The 13,926-nt window shown below is 44.6% G+C and overlaps 1 protein-coding gene across 2 annotated transcripts in view; it reads right to left on the minus strand.

Moving 5' to 3' along the window:
- LOC128017081 (polyunsaturated fatty acid 5-lipoxygenase) overlaps positions 1-13,926 on the minus strand; it is a 129,143-nt gene that overhangs the window by 6,345 nt on the left and 108,872 nt on the right. Inside the window, exons 1-6 of one of the 2 annotated variants that reach the window (XM_052602250.1) lie at positions 13,565-13,735; positions 12,258-12,401; positions 11,343-11,547; positions 11,157-11,238; positions 10,939-11,061; positions 10,681-10,787 (exon numbers count right to left, since the gene is read on the minus strand). In XM_052602250.1, coding sequence (XP_052458210.1) covers positions 10,681-10,787; positions 10,939-11,061; positions 11,157-11,238; positions 11,343-11,547; positions 12,258-12,401 — 661 coding nt within the window. In that variant the 5' untranslated portion in view covers positions 13,565-13,735. Of the gene's footprint in view, positions 1-10,680; positions 10,788-10,938; positions 11,062-11,156; positions 11,239-11,342; positions 11,548-12,257; positions 12,402-13,564; positions 13,736-13,926 lie in introns of those variants that run through there. The other variant, XM_052602249.1, reaches the window with a different exon arrangement.

A 13,926-nucleotide genomic window follows, 5' to 3' on the forward strand; every position in this document is an offset into this window, starting at 1 on the left:
AATATTGATCACCAATTATTGTTATTCATTTAATGACATTGGTAACTTTCTGTATGTGACTTTTCTGAAAGAGTTTTGCCTCATCACAGTTGCAGAAGGGGTCTAATATAAAGGCCATGCTTGATCTTATTTGAAATATTATAACGTGTTGGTTCATTCAGTAATGATCATTTTAAAACCAACCAATAAACAAAATCAATTGATAAAGAGCTGCAATAGGTTTCAACACTATATTTTTAGGTGCCATGCATGCCGTGTGCTACGCACTGCTTGTGCAAATGCTGGATAATGTTCTGATTTGCATATTTATGAGGTTAAAAAAATTGTGCAAAAGAATAGCTCACGACAAACACACCATCACTTTCTCATTTGATAACTGCTCTTCTCTCTGTGGAAATGTCCACTATGATACTTTTAAATATGTTGGAATGTATCGTTCAATAAGTAACGATTAACTGTATTTTCTTTACTCCAAATAACGCGCTGCTCATTTTTTTCTCTCTGACATTAAATAAAGAGCGCGTTTTAGAAGTTAATGCGACTCAAAAAAAAAAAAAAAAAAAAAGAATATATTAAAAAAAACTGTTTCATTTATTTTTGGTTTCTGTTGTTAAACCGATTCAAATATTTATATGCTTGCACCTAATTGCTTCACATTTTCTTCCTTTAGCATCAGTTTTGGGGAGTAACTAGATACATGTAACAGAGCTATGTAATTTAATTACAAACAAATGTAGCTGTTATCCGTTATAGTTACTGAGAGAAAATGTTTAGTTTAATTACAGTTATTTATGAAAATGTTAAAGATTACAAAGGGGGTTACATCTGAATATTTTTACACACTTTAGGACAGAACAGGGCACATGCTTATTTGATATCTCTTATATTTCCTATATTTGGGTTTGTGTAACTAACTAATAAACTATATCTATTTAACCTCAGAACAATCTCAAAGTAAAAAGTTGTGCTAAAGTCTGATTTTGTGTTGGCTGTGCTTTAGAATTAAATTATTCTATATGTTAAATCTTAATTCAAGTGTAGAAGGATTTTGAGAAGTCTGACAGTAATCAGTGTTGAATAGGCCTACTACTGTAAGGTTAATCCTGCCTGCTTGAAATGTGTCAAAATGATCAGTTGAAAACATTATACTTAAAGTAACTGAAATAGTTACACTTCTTTACATTTTTAATAGGGTAACTTGTAATCTGTAACCGATCACATTTGCAAAGTTAACTAAACCAACACTGTTTAGAACCGCTTTTCAACTGCATTGCGAGGTTTCATAATTAAGAGTTAAACTCAGGGCAGTAAGTGACTTTTATCCAGGGTTTTAAAAAAATCATATAGGGTTAAGTGCAGTGTGAATATCTGTTATTCAAGAGTGGGAATACATGTGGAATTTTTACATGACATTGTGAAATGCCATTCATTTTTCATATAGGTCTCCTACACACAGGGTTGGGGAGTAACGGAATACATGTAACAGCGTTACTTAATCAGGATACAAAAATCCAGTAACTGTAATCCGTTAAAGTTACGTCAAAAAACGTAGTAATCAGATTATAGTTCCCTATCTGTCGGTCACTACGAGTTATGTCGACCGACAAATGGGGTCTCACTTGGGAGGCCAATCATCTCTGATTTTAAGAGAAAACGCCAATGAAATTGGCAAGTGGATTAACACACCTGAGCCACTCCCTGTGCCAACGGGTATAAATAGGGCGACAGGTGCATCCACTCATTAGATTTTTGCTTCGGAGCCGAGTAGTCGATGAAGAAAATCACTACAAAGCCATCATCTTTGTTTTTGCTTGAACTGTTCCTGGTCGGTGTGACGGCGCGTTACAGCGGTGTCCCTGCGAGACGGCGATTCCCCTGGGCGCTTCGGCTAAAAGAGACAGTTCTAAAAGAGCAAATCACGGACGATTCGCGTCTTTTTCAAGATGCCGTTTCGTCCGTGTCCTCCTGGATGCGGTCGTTTCCTGTCTTCGGTTGACGGTCACGAGCGTTGTCTGCAGTGTCTGGGCGTCCAACACGCTGAGGCTGCGCTCGTGGATGATTCATGCGTCTACTGTGGGCGTATGAACATGGCAGCGCTGCGATCGCGTCTCTCACTCCTCAAGGGGAGTGCAGCAGACCCCTCTGTCGCCACCCGTCCCGGTCTCTCTGGCTCGAGCAGAGGGCCGCCGGCTGGTGCTCTGGGAGATCTGAGGATCACAGTGAGAGCTTCTCCGCCGGGCCACGCCCCACGGACCTCTCACTCCTCACGCAGCGACTGTCCCGTGCAGCTGCCGATTGATTCTGCTGGGCCGTCTCATAGCGGTCCCAGCGTGTCTTTCGGTGCGCCGCCCGAAGACCAGATGTCGATTGCTGCATCGGGGGATGGGTTATCGACCTCTGAGGATGAAGGTTCGGCGGGCCTCCCCCTGAGATGAGGGACATGGACAAAGCGCGCTTTCTCGACGCCCCCATCTCCCAGGCAGGCCTGTTCGGCGACACTGTCGAGGACTTTGCCCAGCAGTTCTCGGCGGTACAGAAGCAGACTGAGGCCATTCAGCACATTCTGCCCCGACGTGTCTCTCCGGCTGCCACCGTTCCGTCGCGGGTAGCGCCTCAGCCTGCTCGTCGCCGTGGGCGCCCCCCTGCGTCCTCTACGCCAGCTCCGCCCCGTGCTGAGAGTTCTTCAAGGCCGGCGCGTCGAGCCCCGCGCAGGAGAGCGGCGCCCCCCGTGTCACTCCCGGCTGCGAAGTCCTCGAAGAAGTCGACCAAGCGGCCCTGACATGGGCAACTCGGAGACAGCGCCACTCCTTCCCCCGGAGGAGGGCCGGGTGGAGAATCTTCAGTTTCTGTTTTGTTCTGTTCCGCCACTGGCCTCTCCACGCGTCTCTGGCCAGTTCCTCCGGGAACACGGGGAGTGTGGTTGCGATGACCCAGGACGCAGTGCCTTCTGGGCCTTCCGGCACGACTCCCCATCGCTGCACCACTGCGGGTATGTCGACTGTCCCTTTGGTGCCACTTGTACGGTATCTGGGAGCGTGGCTTGCGCTGCCCAACCCGTCACGCTGGCTCATCCGGACGGTTCGACTCGGCTATGTGATTCAGTTCGCCCGGCGACCCCCCAAGTTCAATGGCGTGCTCGAGACTTCGGTGGCAGTCCAGGACGCCCCTGTCTTGCGCGAGGAGATTGCTGTCCTCCTGGCGAAGGATGCAATCGAGCCGGTCCCTCCAGCCAAGATGAGGACGGGGTTTTACAGCCCTTACTTCATCGTGCCCAAGAAGAGCGGTGGCCTTCGACCTATCCTGGATCTGCGAGTCTTGAATCGGGCCCTACACAAGCTCCCGTTCAGGATGTTGACGCAGAAGCGCATTATCAAATGCGTCCAGCCCCAGGACTGGTTTGCAGCGATCGACCTGAAAGACGCGTACTTTCATGTCTCTATCCTCCCTCGTCACAGACCGTTCCTGCGCTTTGCTTTCGAGGGTCAGGCATGGCAGTACAAGGTCCTCCCCTTCGGGCTTCGGTCTTCACGAAGGTCGCGGAGGGCGCCCTTGCCCCACTCTGGGAAGTGGGCATCAGGATCCTCGACTATCTCGATGACTGGCTCATTATGGCCCGGTCCCGAGAAGAGTTGTGCGATCACAGGGACTTCGTGCTTCGGCACCTCAGTCAGTTGGGGCTTCAGGTCAACCGGGAGAAGAGCAAGCTCTCCCCTGTGCAGAGAATCTCTTATCTCGGTATGGAGTTAGACTCGGTGAGTATGACGGCACGTCTCACCAGCGAGCGTGCCCACTCAGTGCTGAACTGCCTGAGTTCCTTCAGAGGCAGGACAGTGGTACCGCTGAAACACTTTCAGAGGCTCCTGGGGCATATGGCATCCACAGCCGCAGTCACGCCGCTCGGGTTGCTTCATATGAGACCACTTCAGCACTGGTTACACTCCCGAGTCCCGAGATGGGCATGGCGCCGCGGTACACATCGTGTCACCATCACACTGATGTGTCGCCGCCTATTCAGTCCTTGGTCGGACCTTGCTTTTCTACGGGCCGGCGTGCCCTTAGAACAAGTGTCCCGGCACGTTGTTGTCACAACAGATGCCTCCAACTCGGGCTGGGGCGCGACATGCAACGGGCAGGCAGCTTCAGGGTCCTGGACAGGACCTCGACTGCTTTAGCACATCAACTGCCTGGAGTTGCTGGCAGTGCATCTAGCTTTGCGACGGTTTCGTCCGCTAGTGCTAGACAAGCACGTGTTGGTCCGCATGGACAACACTGCGGCTGTTTCGTACATCAACCGACAAGGCGGTTTACGATCACGTCGCATGTCTCAACTCGCCCGTCATCTCCTCCTCTGGAGTCAGACGTGGCTCAAGTCACTGCGCGCTGTCCACATCCCGGGGGAGCTCAATCGTGCGGCCGACGCTCTCTCACGACAGCTCACTTTCCCCGGGGAATGGCGACTCCATCCCCAGGCAGTCCAGCTGATCTGGAGTCGATTCGGGGAAGCCCAGGTAGACCTGTTTGCTTCCCACGTGTCCTCCCACTGCCAGCTGTACTATTCCCTGTCCCAGGCCCCCCTGGGCACAGATGCACTGGCACACAGCTGGCCTCGGGCTTTACGCAAGTATGCGTTTCCCCCAGTGAGCCTGCTCGCACAGACACTGTGCAAGGTCAGGGAGGACGAGGAACAGGTCCTGTTGGTTGCGCCTTATTGGCCCACCCGGACCTGGTTTTCGGAACTCATGCTCCTCGTGACAGCCCCTCCCTGGCGCATCCCCCTGAGGAGAGACCTTCTCTCTCAGGGGCTTGGCACCATTTGGCACCCGCGTCCAGATCTCTGGAACCTCCATGTGTGGCTTCTAGACGGGACGCGGCAGACCTAAGTGATCTGCCCCCAGCGGTGGTAGACACTATCACTCAGGCTAGAGCCCCTTCTACGAGGCAGGCCTATGCTCTGAAGTGGAGTCTGTTCACGAATTGGTGTTCTTCTCACCGAGAAGACCCCCGGAGATGCCCGGTCAGAGTCGTGCTTTCTTTCCTGCAAGGTAGGCTGGAGCGTGGGCTGTCACCCTCCACCCTGAAGGTGTATGTGGCTGCCATTGCAGCACATCACGATGCAGTGGACGGCCGGTCCCTGGGGAGGCATGACCTGATCGTTAGGTTCCTGAGGGGTGCCAGAAGGTTACATCCTCCTAGGACACCCTTGATTCCCTCCTGGGACCTCTCTATTGTCCTGGCGGGACTTCAGAGGGGTCCCTTTGAGCCGCTGGATTCGGTCGAGCTGAAGTTCCTGTCTCTCAAGACAGCGCTCCTGATCACGCTCACTTCCATCAAGAGGGTCGGGGACCTCCAAGCATTTTCGGTAAGTGAAGAGTGCCTTGTGTTCGGGCCGGCCTACTCTCACGTTGTCCTGAGACCCCGGCCTGGATACGTGCCCAAGGTTCCCACCACTCCCTTCTGAGACCAGGTGGTGAACCTGCAAGTGCTGCCCCTGGAGGAGGCAGATCCAGCCTTGTCGTTGCTGTGTCCCGTAAGAGCGCTTCGCATATACGTGGACCGCACCCAGAGCTTCAGAAGCTCTGAGCAGCTCCTGGTCTGCTTTGGAGGTCAGCAGAAGGGGAAAGCAGAGGTTGGTCCACTGGTTAGTGGACGCCATCGCCTTGGCTTACCATTCCCAAGGCGAGCCGTGCCCCCTGGGGGTGAGGGCCCACTCCACACGGAGTGTGGCCTCTTCCTATGCGTTGGCGCACGGCGCCTCTCTGGCAGACATTTGTCGAGCTGCGGGCTGGGCGACACCTAACACCTTTGCGAGGTTTTACATCCTCCGTGTAGAGCCAGTTTCCTCCCGTGTGTTGGGTAACAGGTAATTGGCGGGAAGGGCTGGCTGGGTGTCTCGCTTGCTGCGCCATTCCCCCTAACACGGGGATGTGAGCGCCTTCTTCTCCCAGTAGAGTTCCCCGGTTGGCGTACCCTGGTCGAGCACCCTCGGCGTCAGACTTGGTGGAGCAGTCTGTCGCCAGGCCCAGTACTGGCGTTAGCATGCCCGGAGCCGGTCAGCCCCTGTACTGGGCTAGGTGTCCATATGGCTGGGTTCCCTACGGGTAATCCCATATGTGTATTCTTCCACGGTAAGGTTTCCCTCTTGGCAAACCCGTGTCTTCCCTTGACAGATCGCTCTGTCAGTCTCTTCTGGCAGCCGTTCCATCCCTACTCCAAGGTAGGACCTGCCTCAGAGACCCTTTCCATATGTAGTACTGCCCCCTGGGTCAGTCCATATCGGTATATCCACATGTCACCTCCCTACGGGTAGGATGTGGTCTCCGTAGCGGCCTTTCCTAAAGGCTCGCTTCCCCATTGTCTTGCCAGCTGAAAGAACAAATAGGGAAGATTTGAAGCAATCTTTCTCTGAAGGTTGAAATCCCTTCCATTTACTTTATGTGGGCGGAACAGCAGCATGGCCTTCTCCAGCAGCGATGTACTCACCCTTTGGCCCCTTCGTTACCAAGGTCAGTGAATTTGCGCTGGGGCTTTGGGAAGGTTACGACCTTAAGTGTAGCTTTTGTGGCACGCCAAGGCTTGTCAACAATTGCAGCGCCTCAGGGTTGTGACGAAGTTCAGGTTATGGCGTTTTCCATAGGACCCCATTTGTCGGTCGACATAACTCGTAGTGACCGACAGATAGGGAACGTCTCGGTTACGTACGTAACCCTCGTTCCCTGATGGAGGGAACGGAGACGTTATGTCCCCATGCCACAACCTTGAACCATTCGCTGTTGCCAGGACACGTTCTCGGCTCCTCAGCGTAAAACCTAATGAGTGGATGCACCTGTCGCCCTATTTATACCCGTTGGCACGGGGAGTGGCTCAGGTGTGTTAATCCACTTGCCAATTTCATTGGCGTTTTCTCTTAAAATCAGAGATGATTGGCCTCCCAAGTGAGACCCCATTTGTCGGTCGACATAACGTCTCCGTTCCCTCCATCAGGGAACGAGGGTTACGTACGTAACCGAGACGTTACATTTTGAAAAAAGGGGGAATACTTTCAGGATTACAATGGTTTCATTTAAAACTAAATAAATCAGTATTTTGGCATAATTACACTATATTGAGAATGAGAAGTTGTCGTCATAGCACAAAGCCCCTCCCTCGATATCACGGGTCTCCGCCATGTTGGAAGGATACCGGCGGCGAAACAGGATTGTTTACATGTGTTGTCAAGAGGAGGTTCTCGCAATTCTGTTATACCATGCCTGGAAGTTACTGCTGCGTTAAAAACTGCTGCAGTACCTCACACGATACATATAGAAAACATAGGAACAATGGAATACAGTTTTTTTTAGGTTACACCAAGCGCAAAACAGCGGTATTTGGAGAAGCTCTCAAGCGGCACAGAGAGCTGGACCATTTACCTCCATGCACACATATGGACATTGGGAATTATATATTTTTTGGTTTAAGTTACTACACAATGCAGGAGTTTAAAAACCACAAGTCTTTGGAAAGTTACGAGGCTTTCTGCTGTGGCTGGGTCCATCTACAGCAGGTGAAGAAAACAGTGTTGTACTGGCCAAAGTAAGTTTATTCACATGCGTTTTAGTGTATTGTAATTACATTGCATTTAGAATGCACTTCTTGATCAAAATGACAAAGTAATTAACTGCGACTGAACACTAGATTGTAACGAGATGTTCAATGTATAGGAACGTTTCCAACATGTTTTGATGTAAAGCTGTGTATGTTTAGTTATAATTTGATTTTAGCCCAGTGACACATACTGTACCAGGTATTTTTTTTTTGTTGGGGGCTGCAAAGTGGACAAACCAGTTCTGGGTTAGCTAGGGTAGTTAAATATGTGATTGCGAGATGTAAATGTCCGGGTTAGATTAAAGCCATTAACAGCATGAATGCAAAGTGACTTACATTGTAAACAATATAATTCCCAATGTCCATATGTGTGCACTGAGGTAAATTGTTCAGGTCTCTGTGCCGCTGCAGGGAGCTGCCTGAGAGCTTCTCCAAACACTGCTGTTTTGCGCTTGGTGTGAGCTTGTTCCTGTAAGGTCCCCTTTCCTTCGCCTTATGTTTTTGCATTGCTTTACTTTCTTCCTTTTCTTTCGCGTATTCGTAGATCCGTCTCGATCTGTTCCACCGACAAAATAAATGTGCAAAACGAAAGCGCTCTAAAATGTTTAGTCGCGCCTCTGTGAAGTTCTGAAGGCATTGCCCCTGGCAACAGATAGCGTATCCTGCCATCACGACAGAACAGGTCCTACGCTGTCAGATTTTCCTACCTCCCACTAAAACAGTGGGTAGTACAATTCCACAACGAAAAATTCTACTGTAAAGTTATGGTTTATTAACATCTACACCTACCACAACCCTAATCATACCCTTACAGTACTGCAAATACGGTAATTATGTGTTATATTCGCGGTTGTAGCTAGAAGGGATACAGCTACAGGAAACCAACAATAAATATTATTTTCTACAAATTAGATTGCGTTTTTATTAAAGTCTACACCTACCCCAACCCTAAACCTACCCTTACAGCAATGCAGATACATTAAAGGGGGGGTGAAATGCTATTTCATGCATACTGAGTTTTTTACACTGTTAAAGAGTTGGATTCCCATGCTAAACATGGACAAAGTTTCAAAAATTAAGTTGTACGTTTGAAGGAGTATTTTTGTTCCAAAAAAACCTCTTCCGGTTTGTCACAAGTTTCGGAAAGTTTTTTTCGAGTATGGCTCTGTGTGACGTTAGATGGAGCGGAATTTCCTTATATGGGTCCTAAGTGCGCGCTCTTCTGCCGGAAGAGCGCGCGCTCCAGTATAGCAGAGCACTGAGAGGCTGAGCACAGCCTGATCAGAGCGAGAGCTTCGCGAAAAGTCACAAAAGAAGTGTGTTTTTGGTTGCCAGGGCAAGACAACCCTGCACAGGTTACCAAAAGAGAAACAGCATTAAGGGACCAGTGGATGGAGTTTATTTTTACAGAGCATCAATAGAGTTGTGCAAGTGTTTTTGTTTGTTCCCTGCATTTCGGATTGCACATCGTTTATTTCTTAAGGATAATGCAGTCCTAACGGAAAAGGGTCACGATCGTGTGTTGGAAACGCATGCGGTGAGTAAAACTGCTTCAAATATCTCTGTGTTGTTAACTTAGCTATCGGCGCGTAAGCACATAAAGTAAACAACATGCGATGTTATCATCAAACTGCACTTTCCACATGTACAGCTTAAAAAAAAAAAAAAAAAAAGACGACATAAAGTGGAACTTAGTCATTTTCCAAAACCGCTAAGCAAATATATACAGTTTCAGTACATACCACATAGCATACCGCCTTTGCTGATGCTGCTCTTGTTAAATTTCAGCCTCTGGATCTGTGTCACAGTTTCCACATGCTCTCAACTCAAAAGCCTACTGGCGCTCGTGATTCTTTAGCTCCGCCCACACGTCACGCCTCTAGGCGCTCGTGTTTTTCCGGGAAAAATCGGTACAGACTATCTTTCTCTTATAAATGTAATAAAAATAAAGACTTTTTGGAGTTATGAAGGATGCAGTACTACTCTATAGGTACTCAAGATTAACAGGATATTGAGTGAAAACGAGCATTTCACCCCCCCTTTAAATATCCTTGTTTAGCATGAGACAAAGGACAAAGGATATTGATGTGCGCGTGCGCAGTAAACCAGGGTAGGAAAATCTGACAGGGTAGGATAAAATGTCAGGACACCGGCTCAGACCCCTCCCAAATCAACCCAAATCGGCACGTGACTCCTCAATCTCAATTAAGCGCAGCTTGATTAATGACTCACGTGAGTCACATGTGCCACCCGCTGGTGCATGCGCAAATAACAGCTGTCTACAATCTCCTCAGACGCAGATTGAATCACTGCTGCAAAAACGCATTCATTTCATGGAAATTCCGCTGCTATATTGTTTAAAAAGAAGAAATTGCAAACAACGTTGAACAGTGCAAACTGTGCCTTCCAGCAAAGAAAACACTTTCTTCATCGAAGGATTCAACATCCAAGCTAAAGAAGCATTTGCACTTTTAAAAATTAGTTTTATATTTGCAAAGATAAAAAAAAATATATATTTGTATTCTCTATTTTCCTTTTGAAGAAACATTTTCCATTGTCTAAAATTTTTCTTATTATATTTTCATTGGGAAAAAAAATTAATTTGTATTCTCTATTTTCCTGTTGAAGAAACATTTCCTTAAAATTCTTTCTTATTATATTTTCTTCAAAATAAAACAAAATAATCTGTAATACCAATACCATGCCCTAGATGTCTGTATAGTCCTTTACATATATATTAATTCATAGCTGTGAAATTCTTAATTAATAAATGTTGTTGTTTTAAAAAAATAATATTTGACCTTGAAGTAATCCAAAAGTAATCAGTTTAAATTACTTTCATATTGTGGTACTTGGATTACGTTACTGAATACTTTTTTTTATGAAGTAATTAGTAACTGTAACGGAATACATTTTTAAAGTAACCCTCCCAAGCCTGCCTACACATAGCTAAAGGGTTACGTAAACATGTTACAGAATTGCATTTTCTGGTAAGAGAGCTTTCCGAGAATGAAGTAATAACATGAAATGTATATTTTCTGGTAACTAAACTAAGAAAGAAAGAAAGAAAACAACAGGGACCGATGAAGTGATTTTTACCAGCTATGGGACTTTTTAGCATCCAGAAGATCTTTTTGAAGTCTTTCAGGTCTTCCCAAGACTTTCCGAACATGAGTGCCAGTCTTTTCAGAGAGAGCTCCAAAAGCCTGAGTTGCATACAGTGTACAAGTGAATAAGTGAGATTAATGGAATAGTAATTAAATTATACATAGATACATAGGGGAATACACAGGTTTATGCACCTTAAAATGTCAAGTCACACATGCACAGCAAAAGCTCTCCTGCATTTTTACTCACGCATACTGAAGGGATCCCACAAAGTCACTGCGCTTTTCGTTGTCAAAGCGAGCGTCCTGCGGGAGATCAGCCTCTGACTTGGCATCAATGCATTTTGGAATGCCGGGGGCCCATGCAAGCCATCTGATAGATGAGACACAGAGTTCAACAGGGATTTGTGAGAAGTAGATTCTTTATAACGCTATGATAAGTTCAGTGTAAGCAAGCTACGTGAAGACCTGTATATTTTCTGCCTCTCCAGAAGCTCTGTCGTTCTGTGAGATATCTCCAGTGGCAAGGTGTCATCACTGATCTTTTTGGCTATGAAAGAAAAAGGAACCAGAGTTGTGTTTTTTATTAATGCTGTATTTTATCTTGATCTTAAAGCTTAGTTGTCACTGCAAGTGCAGTTTGGTATAACTGACCTGTGCCTTCTCTGAGCTCTACTATCACTTTATCTCCCACTAGCCAACGGTAACAGGGAAAACTATAGCTGCGTCTTTCTCCAGGTATACTGACTTTCACATAACGGCAGAACCAGTTATCCTCCACATAGAACTTCTGCTTCTCCAGGCGCACCAGTATCAGGGGACCCAAATCAGCAGAACTTTTAACAGTGTAATCATCCACCTACAAAATCATGGGAATATATTTAGGTATTTGAGATACTTTAATTCATTATTATTAACATGCAATGTATATTTATTTCATTTCACATTTTGTAAATTTAGATCATTAATTACTCGTCCACATGTCGTTCCACCCCTAAGACTTTCTTTCATCTTTGGAACACAATTATAAAATATTTTTGATGAAATCCGAGAGCTTTCTGACCCTCAATAGACAGCAATGCAACTACTACTTTCATGGGCCAAAATGGTAGTAAGGAAATCGTTAAAATAGTCCATGTGACATCAGTGATTCAACCTTCATTTTATGAAGCTACAAGAAGTACCACGAGTACCATAACACATGAATGAATGATAATAGATTTTAACATTGGTGTTTCTACTTAAAAAATAAATAAATAAATATGTATATATATATATATATATATATATATATATATATATATATATATATATATATATATATATATATATATATATATAGCTTTTTTTGGAAATTTTATTATTTTCAATAACTTTATGATCATCTGTTATTGGGATTGTTGTAAAATAGGATGTTAAATGCTTTACTTATACCATTTAAAATATTTTTATATATAAAAAAAAAAGATCTACTCTACTGCACTCGGCGGAAGAAAAAGAGATAGTATTCCACATATTATATTTAAAAGATTGAACAGTTTTCATAAGCACACAAGCATATTTACTCACTGCTCCTCTGCAGAAGTCTAGACCTGTATTTTCCAGCACGGTTCTCTCACTCTCTCCTCTCTCTCCAACCAGAGTCAAGTATATATAGTTATTTGTTCCCGAATATTTGGAGGTCCCCGTGGCCACTGTCACTTTGTACTCCATCTGCACTCATACACATACAAATGCTGATCAAACTATTATACGTTCACAGTCATCATCACAGAGCAGTCTCAAATGCTTCATTATTTTCGCAGTTACATGAAATATCTAACAGAGAGCTATAGCAGATGCAAGTCTGTTTCCTCACAGTATTATGCAATCAGTTTGTGTCTGCACTGAGTGATTACAAAAGTGAGCGATGTATGGTGGAAGTGAAAGTGGAAAACAAGAACACCTACAAATAAATCAACATAAGTCTTTGAAAAAAATTATGAAATCCCTCAATGCATTATCAGATGTATTAAAAGATTCAAGTGCAGCTAGACACTTAAACGCAATTGGGTCTAGTGAGCTTCGCCTGTTGTAACAATACAAATACAGGACAATTCAAACTATGAAAATAAAGGTACAGTAAAGAAAAGTTGAAGGGAACATTTTATAATAATCTTTAGTTTTACTTAATGCATAACAATTTTTACATAATTTAATCTTCGTTAATATTAATTTCAAATATTCTATTGTTCAGTGTTAATTTATGTTCGTTTATAATACATAAACTAATGTGAATCAATACAGCTTTAAATGTCAGCAATACATGAATATGCTCTAAAGATTTTAATTAGTTGTTGCAGTCTTGTTTTCTTGCGCTTTATCTTTATCATTTTCTGTATATAAAGGGTGTGAATAAGGTGTCAAATTAATCAAATATGGTAATCTTTAACCTACAGCCATCCAGCTAGAAAAACTTTAGATCAATATCAGTTTGGCTTCACAAGATATTTTAGAGCAAGCTCATTTATAATCTATCTGTCTGTTACACCTGTTAATAAAACATTGATGTGCCATTGCACTCTGTAATGGGGCACAGAAACTGTTTTGCATATTTAGTGCACAGACACATGCATAGCACAAAAGCTTAGACACAGACAGAAGTGTCATTAATTGACCATCAGGAAAGATGCCTTGAAGGACTTAAAATATCTTAAAAATACACCTAGACAAGTTATACTAAATGACAGTGGTTCATAGAGTCTTTAACAGTGAGGAAACATACATAGATTTATCTTACATCAAAGGAGAACAATAGAAACCCATTGATTACTTAAATATGTTCCAGTACAATAAATTAAGAGAAGAATCTGAAGAATAGTTAGTCAACAAGTTACCTCCTTTGTGGAAGTGTGTGGCGGTGAAAATCTTCTGTTATGCTCCTCTGCTGTAGTTTCTATCACCTCTTTTCTCACTTGACTGTAGTTTCCTTCAGTCAGAAACTAGCTGTTCAGACCCTCTAGTTTCACTGACTGAATCAGGCAGATATTTGCTTTGAAATGTCCCGTCTCTACTGGTCTCCACCTTTATACCTCATTTCCTCTCCCACCTCTTGTCATGGTCCTCTATTGGCTGATATTTCAACCTCCTCATTTGTTTATTCATTTTTTCTTTGCTATTCGCTTCAAGGAAGTGGTTAGTACAGTACTAGCTTACAGAAAAGCCACAAAGTTAAATATATGGACTAAAAAATAAGCAT

The sequence above is a fragment of the Carassius gibelio genome, chromosome A7, assembly GCF_023724105.1.
Source record: "Carassius gibelio isolate Cgi1373 ecotype wild population from Czech Republic chromosome A7, carGib1.2-hapl.c, whole genome shotgun sequence".
Classification (NCBI taxonomy): domain Eukaryota; kingdom Metazoa; phylum Chordata; class Actinopteri; order Cypriniformes; family Cyprinidae; genus Carassius; species Carassius gibelio.